The sequence below is a fragment of the Patiria miniata genome, unplaced genomic scaffold, assembly GCF_015706575.1.
Source record: "Patiria miniata isolate m_02_andy unplaced genomic scaffold, ASM1570657v1 HiC_scaffold_20, whole genome shotgun sequence".
Taxonomy (NCBI): Eukaryota; Metazoa; Echinodermata; class Asteroidea; order Valvatida; family Asterinidae; genus Patiria; species Patiria miniata.
Window position 1 is genome coordinate 21,735,249 of NW_024037059.1, and position 27,655 is coordinate 21,762,903.

Here is a 27,655-nt window from a genome sequence, read left to right on the forward strand (position 1 = left end):
GAACTGTTTATTTCAACTTGAGTTGAGGGGGGGGGCTGTGATTGCTCTACTTTTCATTTTGGGTAGTTAATTTCTTTTTTTTGACATACTGTAGTTCACTCGATTGAAGATGTCTGCTTTGTTTTAGTTTCCCGCGCGCAAATTAATATCTGACATCTTACGATGGTGGGTGTGCATGTGTGTGGAGGGGGGGGGGGGCTCCGCACTGAAACTCAATCACGCTATCGTTTGCATAGGAAAACACAAGCAACTTGATTATACCACAGTCTGGTGCCACTATCACCAAACGCACAGTAAACTACTGTTGGACGAAAATATTCACTCACTGAATTATTTATATGCTTCCTGTAAGCTGATCTGTACTAGGTTTGTCTAACTATGAGAAAAAGACAGGCCCCTTTGAAACTGTTGTTCCCACTCATTACGCGTTAAACAAACCGTGAGAGCAGGCTATCATTTGATACGCCGAGCTCTCCTCTCGCTAGAAAAGAATGAACCTCCAGTCTATACGGAAGGTCAGCACGCACTGCACTGGTGTTGAATACCAGATGAGACGGCTGGTTACAAGGCAAAGACAGCAACGCGCGGCGACTACACAAAAGCCCGAGAGTCACTCATCAGCGCATACTCCTGAACCACTCTCTCTGCCATGCTGTGCGTGTGTGTCATTTGCAGCAACCACTCAGTGGGAGCAACAAGAGCGTTCTTTTCGCAGCAGACGGGGAGAAAGCAGCCTGGGGGAGGGGTAGGTTGCGACAACTGATTACAGCTCATCGCAGTCTCCGTACTAGTGGATGCAATCACCGGGAATTGCCACATTGCACAATGGGAGGAGTGTCAGGGATGTCACCCACCGGATTGCTCGTCAACGCTCGCTGAAAAAAATTGTACACTCCAGTGTGCGGTGGGGGAAAAAAAATCCTGGCTTTTGCTATTGTTGCAAAGGTGTTCTGTTGTGAGGAATTACTGCCAATTTGTCACACCTAAAAATCAACTCTTCTTTTCGTGAAACATTAACTGGGAACAATACGCCATCGATCGATCGGGAAAGAGCAACGGAGGTCGGGAATATAAAACCGAGGTCTTAGCTTGAAGTGATTCAAAGTTTTCTCAAGAAGGGGGAAAAACGCTTGTGTTCAAACAGTCACATATTGACGATAGGATACCGTTGGAGGTTCGTCTAGTCTGATCACATTCGACTGACACCAAATCAACTTTTGACATAGCTTTTTGTAGTTTTGATTTGCGTCGACTTTTTGAACTCAAGACCATATAACGGTTGTTTACGTGTGCCGTGGAATTTGGTTTACCTGTGCCGTTCGCATGCAGTTGCCCAGGAGGGGTCATGGTTACGCTGGAAAGGGGAAGGTTTCTGGTTTCTCAGCTCATTTTGGTGAGTCGATTTCGCCGAGTTTCTTGTAATGCAACCTTGGTTGTCATGGTTGTGTGGTAAATTTACGACCTTTAGGCCCTATTAAATAAAAATGTTCAACCTGGGGTAGAATATTTTTTGTAGCGCGAATGTGATGAAATCTTTGAGTTGGCTATTCACCCGATTAATGGTTTTTAAATTTATTGTTAAAGGGAAGATACAACATTTGCAAACATCAAAAAACGAAATGATCAAATTATTACGAAATACCTTACTGGATTGTTAAAGATTGACAGTCTAAAGCATCCTGTAAAATTGTGGCTCCTGGTGTGCAGACATTTTCAAAAAAAAATAGTTCTGCTTCCGGTTTCCCTACCTACCCTATTCTGACAGCCTCTACCCTAATTTTTTTTATTGGAAAAATGAGAAAAAAACACCCCAAACCATCAATTTCTACCTTTTACCCTTGACAACACACAGACGCCTCCATAATGATCATACACAAAAAAAAAATGGAAAAAAAAATTCCCTACCTACCTACCCTATTTTCAAATGCCATGTAATCGGAAGAACTATTTTTTTTTGGCCTTACACACCTGTGAAGGGGTACAAGCCTGCAAGACTGATTTTTTGACCTTATTGTTTTAAAATAATTATCGTTTCATATGTTGTCATGTGGTCTTTACCTCTTTCTGTTTAATGGTTGATTAAATATTTGTGGCCTGTTGTCATTGGTGTGCAATAATAGTCATTACTGAAAGAGTATCAGAACCAGTTATTTGTTTGTGCTGAAACCAATTTAATGAATTTAGGATATCGTCGTCAGACATCATTGGAAAAAAAACAATTACCATTAGCACTTGCCAATGAGATAATATTGCACCGGTGCAGTTGAACATGTTCATGTACATGCTACAATTTGTATAAAGGTCTGTTGCCGGCGCCCCTAGTGTGAATTAAACGGTTTTCGGTTTGACAATGGAGAATAAGTTGTGCGTCCCCAGTTAACCCGCGACATTCAAGGCCTTTACGCACGATGTCTGCGGCTATTGAATTAAAAGTCGGCCCTGAAATGTCTCGGTCAAGGATGACGTTTTTCCCCCATCTCCTCTCCTCCATTGAGTCCTGCACCTGTGTCTGAAATTTCTGAATTATCTCCCGCCACCTGCGCCTCTGACTTTTCAATTATCTTCTCTGCATCTATTCCCTGAACAGGTGTCATTCAGCCCCGTGTGGGCGTGGCATGAATTAGACAACTCGCAGTTTCATTGTTGGCCCCTCATTAATCCCGATGCGAAGAACTATCTCCATGACTGCCATGGTAAGAGTAATATACATCTACATTGGTATTAACAAACAATTATGTAAAAAAAAAAGGGAGTTTAGTCTAGACCTAATTGTCAGTGTTTCAAACGGTCTGGGAAGAAAAATGGCTAATGTGTTGTTTTTTCCCAAAAATTTGATAGAATTAGGAATAATTTGATATTTGCGAACGCAAGCATTTAATTGTGCTTGAAGTTATATACTTGTGATCGTTTATGGTATTATTTATTTTTCTCATCGTAATTTAAAGATGTGTTCCCTTGCTCTTTTCGAGTTTCAGCCTGAAAAACAAATAGATTTCTTTTCTCAATTGTTTTTTTTCTTCTAGCAATAGAAAAGTTATCCAGTATTGAAAGAGACATCGGCCGAAAAATCCGCCAACGTTTAATTATTGCATACTTTACAAATTTCGAATTACTAGCGATCCGATAATAATTCAGTTCTCGCGGGGTAGGCTGGTTCCGGCCCCAGAATCAGTTTCGATAGTGTGTGGACCGGGAGCCAGTCTTCTAGAAAGGCGGGTCTGTTTTTGCCTGAAATATAGGAACCTTTATTTAGAGGGATGCAGACGATAACGAACTCTAGTCTATGTAATCATGGAGCTGGCCCTGGCGAAGCCGACCATGGTCTATGATACGTAAACAGATTCGGCGATTAATTATGCACCTGGACTCCGTATGACTATGACCTTGAGAAACTGACCAAATAGCAGGCGCCTTCTATACGCGCGTAATTCAAGCTCCCCTCGTGCGTAAACATCACGCCTACGATGAGTAGCATTTTTGTACAGGTTGTTGTATTACAAAAACGCGGCATCGAAATGGGCCAATCACAATCTTAGTCCTGATTTCGGAATGAAATTACGTCACGCATGCTTAGATTATATCAGACGTTAAACAAGAGACGTGGCTCCGTGGATAACGGGTGAAACTCAGATTATAACGAAACCAAACCCCCCCCCCTAAAAAAAAGGTGGTTGGTAGAAAACATACAAGTTGAAAATTAACCATGAGGGGGAAAATCGAATTTGTTGCAGAGCACGGGTGATGCAGCTTTAATTTCTTACAAGTATCTATTTTTGCAATCCAAGGATTTCTTTTATATTTCTGTCATTAAATTAATAGCCAAACGTCTGGTGTAGATTCGTTCTATCCGCGGATAAAAGTCGTTAAGTTGTTATCGTCATAATATCTGTTCAATCAACCGTTAAAAATAGCTAAAAAAAGACTTCACCCGTCGCCCCAAAGTGAATTTTAATCTCGATATAATTACTTGTGAGGAAATTCTGCAAATAATTATATGAATGAATTCCAACCTTAATTGGCTCTGAGCACCTTTTAGGTTGTGGATACTGTGTCCATACTATACAGAGGAATATTTGCATTGCCTCGATATTCAAGTTGAATTTCAAAGAACCATTCTCTACCAACATTGAACGTTTTAGGCTGCGCAAGAAACATTCGCTTCACAAAGGCTACTTATCGGACTTTTGATTTGTGTGCCGCTTCGTCATTTGAAATATTAATAAAAATTATTATGCACTACCTTGCGGTCATGTTTCGGCAATATTGCGAGACGTTCGTCATCGAATAATTTTGTTTCCAAGTTTATCGAAACTCAAAAGTACATTTGTGTGTTTTTTTATCAGAGCTATATGGATGGAACTCAAAGCCTTGAAAGGTACAAATAAAAGAAACACATGAAGTAGACACTCGATACACATACACTCATACTATAGGTGCGCTAAACATGATAAGATTCATATTTATTGGCAGAAGGCCTTTCAACATCCGCTGTGATGCTAAAAAACAAGGTAAAGAAATACTTAGACTAATCAATAGCACACTCCCAAAACACATACATATCTCAAGTGTTCAGCTGCGGCACTTTTGAAGCGTGAGACGTGTTATGGTACGGCTTCCTCCACCCGCTATAACACCGTGCGACATTCATCCACTCTCTTAAATTGGCACTAGACAAATATCATAGTTTAATGGAGAAGTTCTGAGAGTGCAGGGACTTGGTTTGGGTAAACTCGTTGAACTCCGCCAAGAGGTTGGAGCACATCTCAAACTTCATCAGCGAACGTTGACATTGTTGTGTGTGTTTCTGGCAAGTTTCTCTTTTATTGAAATGATGTGACGCAGTTTCGCAGTGAGACGCCTTTGCTTATAATTGCGACTCAAGTCTCTCCACCGGCAGGGCTGTTTATATACGGAGCGCTGCCCGCGCCGCCTTTTAGTCCCCCCGAATAACAATAAATTTTCCCTCGGGGATGTTTTGTCAGTGAACGAGACAATATAATGTTCTCTTCAGCCCTGCTTTGGCCTCAGCACATGACGGAATGTATTGATTTTAACCTAGGGTGATGTACACAGCCTTGATTTTATGAGATCTTCAAGGTTTTTTTTTTCATGACTGCGCCGATCTGGCTGTTAAAGTTTGTTTACTTTCTCAGTTAACCCCACTTTATTAAAACCCAGAAACCCAAATACCTCTACGTGTCATACACTTGTTTGGTTTTCATTATAATCGTATCCACGTATATATAGCCTTAGAATCAATCATCTTAAATGTAAGGTATCCGTCGGTCCGGTCAGTCAGATGCCCCCCCCCCCAAAAAAAAAGACCTGAAGTAGTAATATTAAAGCCCGCTGTGATTTATTTGTTTCTCCTAGTTCTGTTATTTAACTCCTCCAAACAATTTGAAGAGTGAAATTTGATGATGGGTTATTTGGAGACGGCGTCTAAATTTCGTTTCACAATTCATCATTGTTAACATTAGTAAAAATGCACATTTCTTCCAAGAAAGAATGCAGTATTTTAATACCCCGAGTGGTTTAATACACAAGGTCATTGTTTTGTTGTGTAAACATACCCAGCACGATATGGGATGGGACGGAGGGGTACACCCCCCCCCCCATCTCCCTATACCCTGCGCGAACCCTAGACTATTGTTACCTAACACAACCCCCTAGATATCGCAAAAGAATTCCTGAGATTCTGGTAACACAATGACCAACACAAAAGAGGGGGGGGGGGTCCCTCCGTCCCATATTGCGCTACATATGGGAGTAAACATTCCGGACAAGCATTTCAATGAGCACATGAAATGCTTTGCAATTTTGAAAAAGCAGCCGGATTGCCGGGAACTAGGCGCTGTAATTTACCTCATTGTGATACTTGGCTGGTTACCTGTTTCTTATAAGCAAACTTTCTTTTGGTTTTCCTCACGATTATACAGCTGAACTCGGATCATCCTCGAGACTTTGTTTTAGTGCCTGTAGATTCCTCATCAGTTTGGGATTGAGGGTTTTCCCCACATGTTTTTAAAGCCGTTTGTGTTTCAAAGCGTGTAGCTCATGTACATCTTTTTGGTCGGTTTGGAATAGACGCATATACGGGAATGCGTCAAGATCAATTTCATTGGAAACTTGAAAGCACTCAGGGAGCGCAAACCCCCGCCAAGGCTAAACAATTCCCCGCCATATTGTCAGTACACCAAAAAGAAATACTCGCATAAATAGTGAAGAATCCTTTAAAAAATCCTGGATCCAGACCCAGATCCGGATCACTTCCAAAAGCTAATCGATTTGTACTTGTACCATACAAGGACCACCCCTACAAAGATTTTCATGAAAATCCGTCAATAACTTTTTGAGTTATCTTGTTAACAGACAAACCAACCAACCAACAAACTGACCAAATCCGATGAAAACATAACCTCCTTGACGGAGGTATTTACATTGTTAAAAAAAAATCGTTCAAAAGCAGTTGTGATAGTGTTTTCATTTTCAAAGTGAGACACCCTGATCTCGACAAAAAAATTTAACCAACATAAGTTTAGTTACTGAGAAATGTTTAGAAATATGATTCTTAATATTCGATCAGGATGAAGCAAAACGTCACAATCTTAGTTTTGCAGTGACCTCTATATGCCTCAGATGCAGAAAACATCAGCTTTTAAAATTACAGCGTGTAAGATGAAAGAATCGCATTATCTTCTTTCAGCCCTTTGTACCTTTTCTTGGCAATTCTTAATACCCATTTCTACTCCAAAATGTATTTAGACAGTATAGCCAAATTGTAATTGATTCACAGCTTTAATGAAACAATGTATTTAAAATGTTTCGTTAACGGTCGTCTCTCATTACATTTTATGTTGGAGAGACATGATTTCATTTGGCCATTCTCTCGGGTGCTTTCTGTGTGAGCGTTCACCGCTTTGAAACTGTATATCCCAGAAAACAATTATGACTTGCGGGGCAGGAATACCGTCTCCATAGCAACACGGTTCTCCTTTGAAGCGGTCTTGTTTTGATCCTTCTAGTTTCACACCTCCAGAGAAACTACGCAATTCGCAGACAGAGCCGGGAACCTATTTGTGTGTGTCGTTGACCGACAGATTACCCGTGCTGTAAATTGGAAATTGGCAACATGCCTGCGTGTATACGCGGGGGTGAATTAACCATAATCGATGGAAATGTCCACACATTACTGTGAATTGCCGAGATCTATATTTGTAAAAAGGAGGAGACGTCAAATGAATCCTTGCTCAGATTTCATCTTTTCTTTTCTGTTTGCCTACTGGCAGGATAAAACAAACCAATCTCCTCTCTTCTCCGCTGTAAAAACTAAACAGAGGGAAGACCAAACATCTTGTTTGTTCAAGTCGATTTATCTTCATCTCTCGCCTCTTCGTTTGCCAGAATGTGTTGTTGAGACTGAGAGAGCTGTGGTATGAGAGTGAAATCGTTTTGATCATAACCAATTTATTTCTATAAATGAAGGATTTGATTAAACCGATCGAAATTAAGTGCCATGCGTCTGAAGTATATACTTGTGAATAAAGGAGCGCATTACGAGGGTCCTTATATTAAAATGCTGTCTACGCTACACTCGGAAGAGGATGGGATATTATATTTATTTTGTTATTCAGGGACTAATAACCTCTTATTTTTCACTGCCTTTCAACAATACATTTCATTTCACGTAGTTTGTGTTGACATATTTCTTTTATATTTGTTATTCATAAAAACCTAAGACAGTTTACCCAATTCTAAGTGGTCGAGAGCCCGTCATGTGGCCGGTCTTAAACGGTTGATAAAACACCGGCTGTCTCGTCTTAAACACCTTTCCAGTGTTACATAAAATTGGCCTCCTATGAAATGCGGTCCCTTTTATATTCACTTTTATTTGTTGAACGTTCACAATCCTCGGTTAGGCATGCGCAAAACTACCAATGAGTCCGTATTTCAAAGTCCTTAATTCACACTACACAGGCACAGCTGCGTTCTGCGCCACTTCGCGCAGTACGCGCAACGCGCGCGTCAATCTCCATATAAGGAGTTGTTTATTACTACTCGTTAGAGGCACAACCCATAACAAAGCTAGATGGGTGTTTAAAAGAACATGAAGTAAACTTTTTGAACACAATCGTTGGAAATTTATCATTTTGACTTTTTTTTACTGTTCGACCGAAAAGGTATGTTTGAATAGGAATAACTGTGTAGCCTTGTACTTTGTCAGTATTAAGCATTATGTTAAAGACCTGTTTCGAGTCTGGACGCTGATAATGACCTTCGCGTTCGGCTTGGGTCCGGCTCGGGTCATTATCAGAGTCCAGACTCCAAACCGGTCTTATTAAACAGTATTTAAAACCGGCCGGCCAAACACACATTATACCCCTATCAAAATTGACTCCGTGTAATTTGAGTTTTGTGTGCACTATATCGTCCTGTTTCATTCTCTGCTTATCTTTGTGCATTCCCTTTCTGTCACCCTCGCAAGAGCGTCTTCGAAGTTTAAAATGTTGGATAAACAGTTGCTTCCATTACGGATTCTGGTTCGTCATTTCCTGTCAATGTCATCGGACATTTTGACGACCATGTGGTGAATTCCCTTCCAGAGGGCATGGCCTTTAAGATGACGAGTTGTCATCGTATGGGTTTGTCTCTTGGTTATTTTTGTTCCGGCCCGTGAATGTCTTCAAGATGAGAGTAATGATGACCTCCCACTGCCATAGCACATGTGAGAGAAGTGAAACATGTATTCACATGTCTCCTCCCTTCGATCGGTTGCAAAACAATGAAGGGAAAGCAAATGATGTCTTCGTGTATCGTTCAAATCAGCGTCATATCGAGTTTCACTGCAAATCGAAGCCGGAAATGAACTACCGAATTGACACCCGAAAAGATGAATGAATATGTTCATTTTATGTAACAAGAATGTGTTTCCGAAATAGCATTATCCAGCACACGGTTTTTTTTTCCGGACAAAATGATGTCTTGATAATATAAATAATTTAGATTTTAAACTCGTCAGCGGCCTTTTTTTTTCAATTTTGACTTAACGATTTTCTTTTAAGAAATCTGATCCCACTCCTGCACTGCCCACAAAATTCCCCTTGAACGGGTCGTCGTCCACAACTCAATTTTAATTTAACACCCCAACCTTAGCAAGGTCTTCACTAGCTTCGATCCTTCCTAATTCGACGGACAAACACCCCCGTGCCAAACCCATAAAAAACGCACCTCTTCGCCTAATTCATTTGCCTGAGGTTTTTAAGTCCGGCCATACGCAGTCATAAACGGAGTTTTAAAAGCATTCCACATGGGTGTGACATTTCGCCAAATGGATGCACTTGTTCGTAAACAGGATTCCCATTGGGTCTTCCAGGGGGCCCAAATAAAACTGTCTTGGGCCATTTCTCGAAATCAAGGGATCAGCTTCGGGCTCGGGATTGCATGACCTCCGTCCCGACTGATTGTTGCCTATCCCTCGAGGCTGCGGCTTCGTCATCTGCATCGCTCATGAACAGCTAAGCCCAGCATCCAAAGCCACAGCCGGATCCTTTTTAGTTTGGCTCACGGGCCCAGACACGAATATTAACCCCATATTTTCGGCAATGGCCTGGATAGATTCCGTCGCGAGACTTTCTGCCCTAAATTGGGACCAGTTGCCACGGCAACCGTACAATAGTACAAGTACACGCTGACTTTTAGAGGGGTGAATTTGGCCTTGAGTGATTCAGTTTGATTTCAAGATTGTCGAATAAGATTGATTATCGTGTCCGACTCGGTATTTTGGAATAAATTTATCGTTCCTTGCGTAAAGGAATTCTAAATCCGGTGGCAAAGGAATGCCTTGACATTCAAATTGGTGCTTTGGGAGTTTTCCCGAAGGAAACCAGCAGGTAGAGCAGAAATCCTACCAAGTCCCATGGCATGGAGTCCCATACTCTTTCCATACGGAAGAGATCAATGTGGAAGTCTCCATGGGAAGAGCCACGCGCACTTGGAATTCAGCGCATCGTACCTGAGCGAACTGGCTTCGATCATTCATCAGATAACTCATTCCCAACCGGTGTGCGGGCTGATAATTTTTCTCCCGTCAATTCTGTCCGGCGGATGCTTGATAGATTGGATTTCCATGTTATTCCTCCTATTTTTGGTTTAATTGAAATGTGTTGGACATTGGAAACGTCAACACAAACTCATCTGATATTTTGAAGATGTATTTCTCAGATCTCTGTTCAGGCCCACGAAATTCGAAACGAGTCATCGTATGGCACCTAGTAATTATTTATGAATGGTCATTAATTATTTTTAATGGTCATGGATGCATGCATACGTGACTGTATTATCATGAATATTCATTGTGTGGGATGGCTGGTGACGTGCATTTCGTACAGGTCTGAGCGTTAAAACTCTATTTTGCGCGAGGCTTCTCGCTTGAGAGATTTTGACAGAATTGAGTTATGAAAATAGTGTCGTAATGACTTCAGGAATGACTTCGTACACTGGATGCATGTGCCTCAGGAAAATGTGTGGCCAAGAACACTGTAGACGTTTCCAAACACGATATAACTGTACACCCACGGATTCCCCCTTCAGTGGCGAAAGCATTGTGCTAGCTATTGTGCAGATAATCCGTCAGGAGGCAGTTGTTATGAGTGGCGAATGCTCTATGTTCCGACGCCCCTTTATTCCGACTGTTCAACCTATGTTCCGACAAACATATTCAGACACAGATATGTTCTGACATCCCTGTATGTTCGGACACCCCTCTGTTCCGACTGCTCAACCTATCTTCCGACAGCCCTATATATGTTCCGGCACCCCTATGTCCCGACAACCTGCACATGCATAATATTGTGTTAGCCCGTTTAGACTGGTGCGTTGGGGCCAGAGACCAGCCTATATTCACGTTTGTAGGGGTGTCGGAACATAGAGGTGTCGGAACATAGGGGCGTCGGAACTAAGGTTGAGCAGTGCAGTCGGAACATAGGAGTGTCGGAACATATACAAGGGTGTCGAAACATAGGTGTGTCGGAACATAGGGATTTCAGAACACAGGGGTGTCGGAACATAGGCTGAGTGGTCGGAACATAGGGGCGTCGGAACATAGAGGCGTCGGAACATAGAGGCGTCGAAAGGTGTCGGAAAATAGATGTGTAATCGCTGCAGGGCGCATACAGGCAGAGTGATTTCGCCATTGGAAGGGGCCTCCGTGGATAGCATTCTCGGAATGGTCTATAGAGACCGAAGAAAACATCAATGTTGCATGTTTACCAGCTAAAATACCTGTACGGGTGTACAATTATGAACACTGCACCATGTACAAGAGGGAATTAAGGGGGTCAAAAATCGAAAAGTTACTTAATTTGGTAGCTTTTTGGCTGTCGTCAGCCGACATGAATGACGTCACAGTGACGCACATGGTCAGTACAGACAACGATTACAATAAAATTCTTTTTTTTCACCAATAATGAAAGACCAAAATGGCCACAGTGTGGCTTATAAAACATTGACCTACCTTACCATGTGAAGCGCGGGATTGTGCGTGGTATATAAGGGCCTCCTGGTATAGGGATCTTATAGTGCTGTAAAATCAATCAGTACAAATCTAGGATTCACGGTTTTGCATTTCAACAAAATCTATTCCCGCCTCCAGCGATTTTTTCTTCAACTCTTAATACCCCTCCTGCCAAGTAAAATTGAGCAAGGACTACTTGCCAAGCTGCCGATTATATTTACTCGCACCATAGTCGAGGGCTCTCGATGTACTTTGAATGCTGAGTAGAACCTGACTATCTCTAGATCTCAGTCGAAGAGGAAAAGAGGTCAACTAGAAAGGTGTACAAATAGTCTATAGATGGTGTTGTCAGTACCCACTTGAGGCTACTGTAAGCACTATGGCTTCCTCCCCTGGTTATTTAAGGGAATATTGAAGTTGTTTTTATCCGAGCCACCACAACCTCCCCGTATGCCTCAATGAATGTCCAGGAATCATTGAAACTGCGTAATTAGAGACTTTGGATGATGGTTTTGCCAAAGCACGAAAACCTTGATGTTCAGTTTTTGTTGGTCCGAGGACAGGCTATATTATAGTCCTCTTATCTCACTGACTCACTAATACCCAACACGATTTGTGACAGAGCGGTTCTTTCCATGTCCCTATACCCTATATACACACCCTATAGACTATTGCTACCTATAGCACCCACCCCAAACCATTGCTACCTAGCTCCCCCCCCCCCCCCCCAGCATCTCAAAAGAATTCCTGAGATTCTGGTAACACACTGACCAACACAACAATATAATATAAATACATAGGAACCAGACTATTTTTCCTTCCAGCCTCGCTTTGGTTACGTTGATTTGAATGGGAAAATATCAAGATGGCCGCAACATGATAATGGTCTATTTAGTCTCTGCTATACTTGCCTATTTTTAGATTTCAACTCATTTCAGCACTTTGATGTTTGTTTGCATACTGAAGCCTAGTTTCATGAGCTAAGCAGGGACTGAGAAAGGAAAGGGGACAAGTCATGGTGCGGTTGAGGTACAAACGTTTTGAATAAAGACTGGCTCTCTTCAGCTATTGGAACCAACGAAGTGTATACACTCTCTTGATCAAGCAGTTAAATCTTAATATAACCGACCCAAATCCCTGGATAGAAAATAGAGGGGAAATGTTTTTTTACCGATAGCTGTGAGCGACGTTGAACGTGAACTTTGACAAGGCTGCGTCAGCCGGCTTGACATACCGCAGAAAAAAAACCTGGCTCAGAGCCCTCGGGCTGAAGACCGGCAAGAAACCTTATCCCTAATCGCATTTAGGAACCAATTTTGCGAGGTAGAATTCATTCTGGGAACTAATAACTCCGCTGCTTTACATCTGCGCGCCGTTTTTTCTTTCTCTGTGCATTCATATATTGATTTTTCTTAAAAATATTTACTTGTATACTTTCACCTGGCTAGAGTGTCATTATTTTGGTTCCACCATATGGAAACCTTCGTGTGTGCATTCTTGTTCAATCTCTGATCCTCCGCCGTGTTTGTGTCTGTCGGTTGCAGCACCTTTGGTTTACGTTACGGATTCCGGATTCCTGAAACTCGTATTTCAAAACTCATTGATGTGTTCCCGCTGAGCTTCCAAATATGCTTTACCGTGATAACGGGACACACGTCCGCTCTAAAAAAAAAAAAAAAAATTCTTACAGGAAGTTTTCGTGTTTCTGTATTGTTTAGAGAGGGAGAATTTTAACGCTGGACATTTTGTTTGGTTGGTTATCACAGGGAAACAAAGACTTGCTTTCAATGAATGTAATAAAAATGTAATTTTTGTTTGATGAATGCGTTGGTGTGACGTGTTGTTTAAATGACGTAGATGTTGAAGAGCAATTCCCTCAATCTTCATACCGGTAGGAACCGAAGAAATTATTATTTGTTCTAGGGAAAAAAAACATAAAAATGCAGGTAGATATAATGTTTGCCTGAACCTTTGTGTGCAAAACACAGAAATGCATGCATAAAATGCCTCATGGAAAGGTTATTCCGTGGTACCTGTTGTTCTAGTAAACCCATACTCTATCAGTAAACATACCAGCATTGTGCCCGTTGATTTAATTGCATTTGCGCACAGTTTCCCTCTCAGTCGTTAATTTAAAGTAATGGACGTCTTTTATTTCCCAAAATGAAGCGCCGAACCCCTGGGGTGGTTGCGACCATGAATATCTTAGCAACCAGTTGATTCTATAGGCCTGTGTTGAAAATAGCAGCCTTTGAAACGGCGCATTACCCTTTGAAACTAATTAACACACACGCTCTGTATATCCTTAAGTTTCGATTATTTTTTCATAGAAAAAAATGGATTATTCTTTTAAACACAAAAGGGCGATGGACCGGTATAGATTGAGGCATGCACTCCTCTTTATGACAATTTAAAGAAATGTTAAAATACTTTCCATAGCTTTTCTACAATAAGCCCGATGCCTTGATTCGAATTATAAATATGACGTTCGCATGTTAAACGTTTAAACGTAACAATTTATTAAAAATCCATTCAAAGAATTTCCGAAACGTTTAAATAGAACCCATTTTTTGTTTTAATTTATTCGAATTGCCTTTCATTTTCATTTTACAAAGACTGAAGGATTTTTGTTAACCGGTTCAATGTACAAAGCAACCATGCATCTACATACTTGATAAGTTTAAGTTTACAGTATTAATCGTCAGTTAACGAATGAATCAATTAGATGCAGTAAATATAATTTTTTTGTGATTGACATGTTAAATACACGTTCGTGCGGCACACACACATACTTGGACAAGCGGCAGTCTATATCTAAGGTGTTGGCGAAACGTTTAAACGTTTAAACGCGGGAAAGTTTCGACAAACGTGTACCAAATTACTCATGGATTCCCATTCCTACTTCCAATCACTAATTTTTTTATCCTTGAAAATCCGTAAACTTTAACATCCCTGACAAGATTCCACCAAAGTCATTGATTGGGACACACGCGCTGCTATGAAACCTTTGCATGCACGATTGAATTAACAGCGATGCTGAACTGGCGAGCTTCGACCACTTATAATAGGCTCGTTGGTAACATCTTAGCAACCTATATACATGTGTACACCGCGAAAGTGTCGTGTTTTGAAAGCTGAACTTGGCCGTTGATACTAGGCGAAGAGCTAAGGGCTTCTCATCTCTATTGCAACTTTCTGAGCTTTAATGTCCAAAAGAATACTCTAAATTCTGTCTCATTATTAGGCTTTTCCTGAAACAAAACATGGAGCGTTAGACCTATTGAGCTAGAGTCCTCCAAAATCAGGGCCTAAACATCTCCTTATAAAGACGAAACCGGACATCTATTAATGGTTTGGATCGGATTGGAGCTTGTCAGTTGACCCCGGCAAGCTCCGTCATACAGCTGACCCCGGCAAGCTTCATAGTCGATTTGTAATAAGTCTGCACTTTTAAGCATAAGGTCACGAGTTCGAGTTTCACCCGAGTAAATTTGTGAACTATTTTAAGCGAGCTTTTGAAAAACACAGAGCAAAAAGTGCATCACCCCGATGTAAAATTCCATCCCAAAAGTCTCTTTGATTTTTGGCTTTTGCTTGTATGCATCGTTCGTTTGGAATTTAGCCATATTAATCCCTTGAACTGCCTTATCGTTTAAAAGCTATTTTCGACGATCAGATTGTTTGTATGAGCAATACAGCTATGTTCTGTCATGGAAGAATACATTCCTCCATGGTTCTGGCGTGCGGTATCTGTGGAGAGCAGTTTATAACTGATAATGTCGTTTATATTGCTGGTAGTGGCACGTTATTTTAGAATGACAGTGTTTTTAAACAATAATGTCACACATTGAAAAATAGAGGGAAGGTATTCTACAGGTCGCAGGTTTATATTCCAATTCCGTTCATTGTAGTAATTTCACTAACTATTCATTAAAAGTGATCCGAATCATTTTTTTCTAATTGTTTATGTACTTAAATAAAGTTGCTTAAAGGACTAAACTTCAAAACGATAAATATTAACGGGAGTTTAAAGACACCTTTAAGAAAAAAAAGTTCACGAAGATTTAAGAAAAAAAACTTCACGAAGAAGTAATAATATCGTATGATAATACCCGGAGGCCGTGACAAAATACCGTACTTTATTATGGGCGGAATATCTCACCTACCATGGGGGAAAAATTCATTTCTTCCCGGTAAATTGAAAGGTGTGGTGTGATATGGACTGGACAGGATCCAAATAACTCCGTGAAGATTGAATTCAGGTTGGCTAGTAGGGGAATCAATCCATACAGATCTAGTTCCAATCATGTCATTGAATGCAGAACTCTATCTTTCACTATGTGTGAAAATTCAATCAGAATATTAAAGACGGCTAACGGGGATGAAGTACCAATGCATTGTATTCGCATGAAGTTTAGTTTGATTGAAAATGTTCGTAGGGTCGGGGTTTTTTTTTCGTTTGAAGCAACAGAATTGCTTAAAATCTTAAGTAGGGTGCATGATGACAACTAGCATGTTGAACTTTCAGCTCAGTGGATACTATTTTGAGAAAACAGAGAACGCGTACAATTTGGGGGGCTCGTAACTGGATTATGTTGCCAATGCACGTTAAAAAGTGTGTACTTTCATCATGGGTACTTACAGGGTACTGAGAACAAAGAGCAACAATATAACCCCACCCCATAGCAGAAAAGTCATAGCACACCGAGGATTTCAATAGAAACAAAGGAGAACAATAGTAGTACCCCATGGACAATAGTAGTACCCCATGGACAATAGTGGTACCCCATAAACCCAATATGTAGAGGTGTGTGCACGCACTACAGGCATCCTATTTTGGAAGCACATTCAGTTTTCTTCCAAAATACCATTTCGGGCAGAGTAATTTCACAGGGTACTTGATACTTTATGTAGTCCTATCTTCACTCTGAGCAAATTTCTCTATTTAAATCGGTAGGTACTTTTCAAGGCAATTGCAGATGCAACCTGCGTGGTTTAAAATCAGTGCGAAGTTTAACTGAACATGATGTTCAATTGTGTTCACTAACTTTAAGAATTTCGAGGTTTCACTAGTGGTGGTTGTAACTGAACAACCACACAAAGCTGATCCCAAAGTGTTATTGATTGTCTAATCCAACCCAATGAGATTGATAATTAGTGAGATATGACAATTGGAGTCTGACCTTAACACCGGAAGTAAGGGTCACATGAACTTGACATTAGGAGACACATTACTTTGTTTATCTCTTATTTTTTTAAACACGGATCTTTAATACTTTACATCTTATTATTTTGAGTACACGCGGAGTTCTAAAAGCGTGGAAAATTAGAGATATGAAAGCCTGGTTCCCGCCCGAGGATGCTTGTTATTTTTTCCATGTAGGCTTTTTGTTTGCACTAAGTATAAAGTATTTATAAAATGACATCAACTTTAAAAGATTATGCGAGGCTTGATTACTTTAAAATGTTCTTTTAATATCAATGAAAAGAAAACTACAATTACCACTCGTAATAACGTTAAATAATTGTTACTATTTGAGGTCTCGCAGAGCTCTGACAGCGTGGTATTTCGGAGCCATCCGAACCAGCCAATGAATTTTGTTTTTCGTTTAAATGTTTGCTTTTTTTTCTTCGGGCTTTCAGACAGTACTGCGTATGAAATAAGTATATATAATCTCATCAGCCAAGGACAAAACATCTTCCCGAGGCTGAAAAATGCCATCATTAGAGGAATAGCTGCTGTCATGTTCAACTTCGCTCTATGACTTGCTACAGAGAAGGCTGTATCGCTGCCTAGCCTGTCTCTTGTCCACACTGACATTTTGTTTTCATTTTGACAAACATCGGAGCCGGCCAACCTCTGCACATGTTGCAGTTTTCACTTGCGCGTGATATTTTATCCGACCCAAGTTTCCTTACATTTTATGATATCAGGAGTTTGATACAAGGCTTCCACGATGCTAAAAATAAACCTTGGGATCGTCAGTTCAGTGTCACAGTCAAAGTTGGGGAATGCAGGGTTACAATAACACCGGTTAGGGTTTCTGCGGAATGTTGAATGTCACTCCTTTTTTTGTATTCCTCTCTACGCGCTTCCTCCATGTTTTGTTTTGCTTCTGGCTTCTGAACTCAAGACTTCCAAGAGGGATTGCAGGCATTTTGCTGTCTTGCTGAATTAGCCAGAAGTGATTTTTATGGATTCGTTTCTTCACTTTTCCCTATTTTAGGCCGTTGAACCATATACATGTACGTCAATCTTCGTCTGGATTAAGAAACAGTAGATTTTGGACTTGGGCTGCATTGAAAACGCGTGAATGTGTAACGAAAGAAAGGCATTAACAAACAAGAGAGACGACTATTACGAAAAATAGAGTAAAAGTATGTAGTCATTTGTCGCCAACTGCAATAATGTCAAATGTCATATGACTTAAATTACAGACATAAAACGTTGATAAAATTGATTCCCATTGATACAAAAAAAATGAGGGAAAAGAATGTGTTACAAAACCCGAAACATTGTCTGTAGCTCGACATGCCAATCTGAGGCAAAACCGAAAGGGTTGCACCTGTGATATTTTCCCATTTTCAGCACGAAACCCAACACCGTCGACTTTGTCTGTGAATGTTCACATTCTGAATAGAGTGGCTATAGTCGGGAGACACTGCTAATCAAGCTTGAACGCCACAGCTCCGCATAAAATTCATTGCCGTGAAATCAGTCGCGAAAATATGGATACTCATGCGAATAAAATTACTCGTTTGCATTTTAAGCTCTGCGATTTTTCTTTAAAGCAGGAGAACTGAGCATAAACGTTCGGTCAATAACCGCAATTTTTTTGACATTTTAATTAAACTTCATAAATTCAATAAGTATAATTCATACCTGACTGAAGCAAGTTAGAAAAGTGTATGATTTATGGATTGAATTTACGCAATGACCATTTTGACCTTCAACGTTAAAGTGGGGGAGATCTGAAAAGATGCTGTCGTCAAGAAACGGGCTGATGCCTGTGACGTGAATAGTAAACTTCATGTAACCTTTTGACGTAAAGTCAAGGGGCACGACAATGTGTGCGGTATGGAGATGCCAACCTTTGCACTCAAGCACACGTGATTGGCAATGTCAAATCTAGTACCGAGCCTTCAGACACGACAATTATACGCGTAATGTATCCGTGTAAAAAGGAACCATAAGGCCAACAAAAAAAGTATCCGGTTTCTGGTATGCGCGCGCGTCGCCGTAGCCATGCGCGTCGGCAAAATAAAAAAAGGTTTTTTTTCAATGAAAGATGATGTCTCAAAACCGCCAAACTCACTGGTTTGACTGGAATCTTGCTGCTGCACAATTTTAACGTGTTTTTAGATTGGGTTATGGTCGAGAATAAGCTTTATGTGGCCTCTCTGGACTCCCATATATTTGCACTAAGTTTAGTCGACCCATTTGCAGTCATCGGCACACATTATGAAGCAAAAAAATCAGGTAAAAAAAAAAAGCCGCGTCGCCGCACCACTTTTTGGGCAAGCTCCATACCAAAACCGGAGACTTTTTTTTTTGGCCTAATGGGACCTACAATGTTTCTGCGATTATGGGATGACGAAAACATATCTAAGATGCCTTTCTGTGATTCTGTGCACTACGTCTTTTCGCTTCACAAGTACCGTTAATTTTTCTTACACCAATGAACTGTAGAATTTGTCAAACTGAGATAAGAAATATACCTTCCAAAACGAAGCGTTCCATTCAGATATGTTTCCGAGGTACTGTGCAGTCTGTACCTGGTTTCTAACATAAAGAGTCGTGGAAAGATTGAATATGAAATACTGAACACGTTTCCCTTGAGTACCCATCGAGAATTACCACACACACATCCGTGCTCTTTCCGATGAGAAGACCAACCCCACCGACTGGAAATATCTCCCATTTTCACTCCATTTTTCTCGTTGAGACAAGATGAAATCAACCGGAAAGATAACTTTCCATGAAACGTCACATCGGAAGATGTCTAAATTACGAAGTTTTGCCCTTTTTTTGTCCATAGCACTTTGTACACGTTTTTCTTCTTATCGGCACTTTGGGCACTTTTATCAGTTCGATTGACTTTAAACTTAGCAGAGATATCAACCATGCTAACTGTAGATCTTGTATCAAAGACACTAAGAATGTAGAATCTCGACTTTATCACTTCACATGGGGCCATGATGTCCCTTAAAAGAATATTGTCCCACATAGGTTCCTGTAGAGTTGTGGATTTTGGAGGAGTCCGAAAAGCTGTAAAATATATAGACGACCGTGCGTCTAAGGGACATTTCAGAGACATTTAAGCGGTCTCAGTTTTAAGTTACTTTTGATAATCTCAAAAACGCAGAAATACGGATGTCAATTTAAGCTTCGTCAGTTTTCTACCTTTCCAGGAGTGTTGAATACCAGATGAAGCCTTCGGAGGAAGATGTCTTCATTAACTCCGTTTTCCATCTCTATAGAATCACAGTACTTACTAAACTGAGCTGCGTTTCTTTATGAAAGAAATCTCAAAAAGACAGCTTATAGATATGAGGATGTCCAGGTTTTTCGTCACTTCGTGAAAATCAAAGGATAGGCACTTTAAGTTATTTCTGTATAGTTCACGCCGCAGACATCGAGGTGACTGGCGCAAATCACTACCGAGCGCGCAGTCAAGGCGTGAAGGGCACCGATTCCCATCCGGGCATTAACGGCCCGAGTGTGAAAACAGACTGCATTACTGAAATGAGCTGTAGGTTCGAGTTTCCCTGCCAGTATCTTTCAACTATAATATGCTGGAGCTTAAATTATAAGTCTGAACAGAAGAACTTTATCGCTATATGAACTGTGGTAACCGTAATCGTTATACATCGGGGACTGTATGTGTCTCGCCTGGTAGCCCACTGTGTAACTGAAATCGTGTGTGATGAGAGATACAATATCCAAAGTTGTTGTATGATATCCCGTAATATCAAGCGTCCATTACAACGTAAATAGATCAACTCTCTACAAATTGGTATACATGTATAATGTCATTTCCATTATATTGCACTGCTGTAATGTAATTCGTACTGTTAAATTGTTATTTTGAGTTCTGCTTTTATCAAAACTGTAACCCGTTTAGTTTAGTGAACTACATTTTAAGTATGAGTTTATCAGTCACGTTTTGTTTTCAAAGTTGATAATAGTTACAATATGATCAGTATATTGACAGGAACAGTTGGTATATGCCCTAAAATAACATATTGTTTGCAAAAAGTATACATTGTAGCTAAATCGGTTCTGACCATAGATATTAAAAGACTAGATCGGCAGCGCGTGCATACGCGCGGCCTTACCTGGAGGGTCACGTGCTGGAGGACAGATACAAAAAAGCGCCACACGTGATGAACGCAATGCCGTTTACGCGCACAATGCGCTGTGCATGTTCAGTCCTTACCTGATTCCGTGGATTTTCCACACATTATTCTTCCGGAGTTTTCCTCCCACCTCTAAAACTGTAATTTCTTCTCATTGTCTTCGCTCTACATGTTTCTTCAGAGCTACATTGCCTGGGACATGCACGTTTGAGGAATCCTTGGTTTCATTACCAGAAATAAAGAAATCAATTAAAAAAAAACGAATCATTTACTTCGTTTCGTATGAATAAAAAGGAGTAAATTCTTCAAATTTCAAATGTGCACTTGTCATTTTGCAATGTTAGGTTCGGGCAACCTTGAGACTATAAAGCAAATACTTATGCGCAAACATTACTGCATTTATTAATGTTAATCGCGAAAAATGAATATTTAAAAAATTCATAAAGTTCAAATGATACCTTGTTCGTATGAATAAAACATGACATTTGCTTTTACTACCACTTTTTAGGCATTTACTCGCCTTTGTACGAAATTAAGCAAACGCTTTTACTGAAAACCATTTGCTAATACCTGAAAATAATCACTTTTTACCTTGTAGCTTATGCTACAAAGTATAAGCGTGTACTTCGGTTCGTATGAATCAAAAGGATTAATGCTTCAGATTTCAATATGCACTTGCCATTTTTTCAAGTATGGGTTTGGGGCAACCTTGAAACTAAAAAGCACAAATTTCTGCGCAACAATTACTGCATTAATTGATGTTCATTGCGTATAATTGATATTAAAAAGTGCTTTAAAGTACAAATGATACCATGTTCGCATGAATAAAACATGGCATTTGCTTTTACTACCATTTTTAGGCATTTATTCGTATCTGTATGAAATTAAGTAAACGCTTTTACTGAAAACCATATGCTAAAATCTCAAAATAATCACTTTTTACCTCTTACCTTTTGCTACCACAAAAATGGCGCACATTCATCACACAGTGAATGGGCGCCTATGCATGCGCTCCTGGTCTATAATCCATATCTATGGTTCGGACTTGCGTTCTAGAGTCGCGCACAGCTCAATCATTCCAAAACGCAAAATCGACGATCTAGAGTGAGAGTGACACATCAAAATATCGACTGTTGTAGTAATTGACCGATCGCGGTAGAATCGCGTTATAATCGCGTCAACGCAGCTTGCGAAATATTGTCCAATTACATGATATACAAATGGACGCGAAACGCGCAAAATCTGAGACAAACAAAATTTAGTGTACAAAACGTCTATAGAGTTGTCTAAGGGGCGTTGCTAACTCGCAAACGGCGACAGGTCAATTCGTGACAACTAAACTAATGGCTCTTGATGTCAGACGTCTCTCTAGTTTTAAAAGTTGCCTCTATGATACCTAAGTTCTGTATGGGCAGGCGCAAGTTGCTCCTTAATTCGTTTTGGTTCGGCATATCTCAGTATCGCAGGGCCGAACGGGGATTAATTCTTGTTTTATTGTCGAATTCATGTACATGTACTCTCTGATTTCCAAAGAGTGAAACACAACTTAGGGTGGACACTACTGTAGTTTAAGATTGAAATATATACTTTGAAATAGAATCCCTCTCGTGGAACCTCGAATGAAAACTCATCTACTCCATTAAAAGAGTTTCACACTAAATCGTCTCGTCCCTATTATTAGTGGGATGAGGTAATCTCATTACAAACATAGTGTGGATTTTAACTCTTTGGAAATAAGGGAGTATGTTTTGAATAACTATAGAATTAATTGATATGAATGTGATATTGTCTTCACCCCCTCCCAGGCCTTACGATGGCATGGTTGGCGGACCCGCCCACCGAAGTCCGCAGTTCTGACAACTTCATTGTGAATTTCACCATTCAAGTGACGGATTCCTTCTTCGAATGGGCGGTGAGAAACGACACGGACTACGCTATAGAGTACAAGCCAGTGTTCCATCCTGATCTCAAATTTAAGTAAGTATAGTGGGGTTTATGACGTGAGTCAGGAAGTTTTGGGTTGGGGTTGGGATGAAGTAGAAGCGGAACTAGGGTCCAATTTGCAGGAGGGGCTGGGGGTTCGGGCGGGGCATTTTTGGGAGGGAACTTGGGAGGGGTTTTTCAACAACGACGTACGTGTGGTTTAGCGGTGGAGCACAGGATTCATGATCGTGAGGTTGTGGGTTCGAGCCCCGCCGTGGCCATGCGTGCTGTGCCCTTAAGTAAGGCGCTTCACCTCAATTACTCCTCTCAACCCAGGTGTTAAATGGGTACCGGCATTATTCAATGCTGGGAAGGTAACAGACACGCTGTGGAGGAGGTGTGGCGATCCCCCCACAGCAGCATATGAGTCTGGCCCAATCACTAACGAAAGAGAGATGGGCGCTCCGTTCCTGTTAACACAGGTTCGTCCCTTTTATCTTAACGTACCTTACAACAACGAAAAACACGGGGTTTTTGCCTTTTTTCAAATCTGAACTTGAGTGCGGCATAGGCCCCATGCCCCCTTGGTAACATAGATGAGAAGGTGTCGAGAAAAAATCTTTGAGAGTAAAATTATCTCTTGAATTTTTAGCATCATACGTTGCATCATCTGGCAAGGACGTAGGATGATTGACAGCCATACCCCGCAACTTTCGCGTTTTGTACAATTTTGAAATTAATATTTGCCAACTGCCAATATGCCCTCACTCAGTCGAAAGTATTTGTAACTTAAAAGTGTTCATTTTTTTCCCTTATTATTTTATATGGACGATATGCAAGAGACCACGGTAATGTTAAATGGGTCAGTTTTCCTAAATTAATTATATTTGGACAAACAAATTCACAGAAATATGCAGTGCAAAAATCGGCAGTGTAAAGAGAGGTTTTGGTTGTATTTTATCGATTCAACACTGATGTGCGTCTTTTTTAATGCACGATTCACTCAGGCATAATGTAGAATTTCCTCTCATAATGTGACCCAAAAATGAGTTGTAGGTCTCTAGAAATACTTTTGAATAAAAAAAAAACATTTAAAGAAAAATACACTAACACTACGGAAATCAATAGTTACAACCCACATTTTCCCCTGCACATCAGTATGTGTTACAATGTGACAGAGTTACATATCGAGATGAAGATTTGAATATGCTCTTTGCATAGGAAAACTTATTCGTAAGAAAATGTTCTTTATATTCAATTCGTTGGATCCCGTCTCTAATCCTTGTGAACTAATCGTGCATACGTTCGCGTGCCAGCCGGTTGCGTTGTTGTTATGGTTGCGTTCGGTTATGTACTTTGCTATTCAATTTTCATCGAGTCGGAATACTGTCCCTACTCCATAATAAAACCCAAAAAAAATCCCTTACAAAAAAGGAAAGAAAGGAAAAAGGGATAAATTTCGCCCCTGGCGGACATTTCAAAACACGATAGCTGGCATATTTATTGGCCGTTGCACTGGGATAAGCCCCCCGTGTGTATTTATTTTTGCTTGGTAACGTCTGAAGAGGATGATCGGGTTTTGTGTAAACCAACGGCAGCAGTCGACTGCTTGGAATGTTCGCTAATCAAGCCCAGAATGGCCGCGATAATTAATGAGAATAGTTCTCTCCTGATGTTTTCCGACTTTCTTCCTATTTCTTAACGGGGAAATAAACGTGACCCAATGCAAGTCCAAGGTGAGAAGAGACATGTTACCGAGATACGAGAAAATTCGGCGAGAATGATTGCCGACTGTGTATATATACCTTTGGGACATGACGGCAGAAAGGCACGTCGTGACATTTTTCATGAAATATTTTTTTTCTAGTTGGGACCTATGAATCTATGTTTAGCAATTGCCACTTTGGGAACTGTTTATTGGAAACCACATTAGGCCTATTTTAGAAGAAAAAAAACCCAATGCAGAGCATTTTGCCCATATGTTGTATTTCAAAAACAGATCCACACGGGAAAAAGTTGCATGTCATTAATACAAAAGGAATAAAATATCAGAACCTGTTTTGTTATTCTTAGCCGTCTTTGTTTGCTTTGTTCAAATTGCACGTTTAGGGAGCTGTATGAAAACGCGTATTCTACGCTAAAACACAGCCGGGCATCTTCTTTCTTATTGAAGAGGGAACGCATTTCACCTGTTCAAGTTCCTAAGCTAAGGTGGCAGTTCATTTAATTTCGCCTTTATAGGTCGTATTTGAAATATGTGCTGATAGTTACGGCAGGAGGAATAACGGCTACGTCTGTCATCCGCATGTGTCCACGTATTTGTAATGGGAGAAGACCTGGACAACAGCTCTATACATGTATAGACTTGAAATCAAGTCGGTAATTGTCCAGGTGTAGTTCGCCCACTGTGCGCCCACCCACACAATTCGCGGCGTTGACAGATACAGCGTACCGGTACTAACACATGGTACGTTTAGCTATGGAGCTATAAAACACATACGGCACTAACTTGCGGGGACGCTTTGTGCATCCTCAGCCCCAATATACGTGTAGGGCGATACCAATGTCGAGGCCAGCAAAAGGTAAACACGATACACGGCGCCGTGCTAGTAAAGTATTTGGGCACCAACAGACAAAACACGCCTGTCTAGCGACTTGTCATCAAGTCTACTCTGGACACGGTCTTTGAGTCACACGGTATTAGTCTTGCAAAATTATTGTTTCCCAAATAATAATAGCCACTCTATATTATAGCGGGAGTACTTTACTGCATCACAAACGTAAGCAGCTTGCCGAGATATAGGCAAAATGACAGATCCACCATCACTCCTAGTATTTTCATACATATTTTACAACACCGTAGGGAGACTTAGATAATCCTGACGTTGGTTTACGTCCGCAGAGAGATAAATGACAGTTGACGGTAGGGTTTAATTTACGCGGAAACATGTTTATCTCGATCAGAAAGAATGAAATTCCCGCGCCAAAAATAGTTTTTGCCTTACGGAGCGATTGTTAAGGAGAGATCCTATTTGAGCATGAAGCTGTTTACAGTTAGAGATACAACATGTCGGGAAAAAAATTTACAACCGAAAAAATACAGTAAATTGAATATTACAAATTGAGCTTTTTATAATGTGGCAATAGATTGTACACAAATTGAAATGGCGCTACAATTCCTAAATGAAAAATAACTTAATAACAGCATTTTCAATTCTGTCCGTTTGCTATCCGTGCATATTAATGCACACTTAGTCCTGGCGTATTTGCACGAAACAAAGCAATGCCGCGGCGCAAATTCGTTGCTTTTGAAATTTGTAATATATTGAAATATTTGCCCATCCCCTGGGGCTGCGGTGCTCGTATTGAAATGTTTAATTACCAGGAAACTGTGTTTGCTTATACTAATGGCCGACGGAGAACCGAAGGTCACTCTCTCCATGTCTGTAGCAGTCGCTTCAGAGCGGACCTGAAAAGGACTGCAGCATGTCATTCCGCCTGTACCGATTACGTTAACCATGGACGAAGGAGCCTCCCTCCATGGTTAACCAATAAGCAATGTTGTAGTCGAGTACTCTGCCAGTGCAATGAGTATACGAGTACGAGTACTTTGCCATATGCACGAGCAGGTGTACTTTGCCATGAGTACAGGTATTCTTACCATGCCTCGAGTACGGGTATAGACTCCGCGTACATGTACTGTACAAGGACTTTTTCCATGAGTACATTCCCACGCGTTTGAGCACAATTTGATGGGTGCACTTATTTACTCTTGAGGGCGTCAGATTTGTCATTAACCATGGAAAACATACGAAACAGTGAGACGAAATGGACCTTTGAGAATTTAAGATCAAGCGAGAAGGAAACAAAAACCACCTATATGAGGTCATCTTCAATTACAGTAGCAGTTCTAGACGGAGGGTTGCCCCCCCCCCCCCCCCCCCCCCCCCCGTTCAGCCGCTGACTAATGTTATGATACCAGTAAACAGGGGGCAAAAATAATAAATGGAATACTTAAATTTCTAAATATATTCTCAAATTACCTTAAAATGTAGAAAAAAGCATCGAAGATTTCAAAATTGTCCGCCCCCCCCCCCTCCAGGCACGTCTTTACTCACCCCCCCCCCCCTCCCCGTTTTCTGAAAGCTAGATCCGGCCCTGAATATTTGAAATGATTTGAACAGGGGTGGATCTAGTTTTCAGGAAAAGGGAGGGGTGATATGAAGGGAGGCACGCCCCGCTAGGGCGGTCCGGTCATGCCCTGGAAAATTTTGAAATGTACGGTACTTACCATTGTGAGGAACGTTAACATTCCATTCATTATTTGTGGCCCCATTTCACTAGAATCATAACATTAGTCAGCGGCTGAAGCGGGGGGGGGGTGTTCACCCAAGATCCGCCATCATAGCAAATCATTTTTCAGAGGTAAATGCACGAAAACAAGTCATTTACTTCTGTTCACGCCATCTCCCTGAATTTCCTTTTCTTTTGTGTATCTCTTCTATCTTTGACTTATCAGATGTTTTGCATTCTTATAGCAATGGCTTGGAGGCGAGGCGGTGGTGTGTTCACAACCCGTGCCCTGCTCGCAAGTCGGATGCAGATCAGTACAATTGTTGTTTTCACCACGTCAATGTCCACTCGTGCCCTAAAGATAAGGTAAGTATCTCAACAGCGCTGTCAGTTCATCGTTGTGTATCATCCTCGACTGCGTTCCAGCAAGTTACTCGTGTCAAAGGTGTAACATTTGATCAGATTTCGGCAATTCCAACATTATGTAATGTCCGTGTCGGAGCTTTTAACAGATCAGTGAATAAACCTGAACTTGTATTTTCAAATCTTGTATATCCATCATCATAA

At 40.8% G+C, this 27,655-nt stretch overlaps 1 protein-coding gene across 1 annotated transcript; it reads left to right on the top strand.

The window, feature by feature from the left end:
• The first annotated feature begins 447 nt into the window (after positions 1 to 447).
• Positions 448 to 27,655, top strand: LOC119727915. Its single transcript, XM_038199994.1, has 4 exons — positions 448 to 1,393; positions 2,588 to 2,693; positions 22,678 to 22,849; positions 27,334 to 27,655. Exons 1-4 carry the CDS (start codon positions 1,346 to 1,348, stop codon positions 27,653 to 27,655), a joined length of 648 nt encoding a protein of 215 aa, XP_038055922.1. The 5' UTR covers positions 448 to 1,345.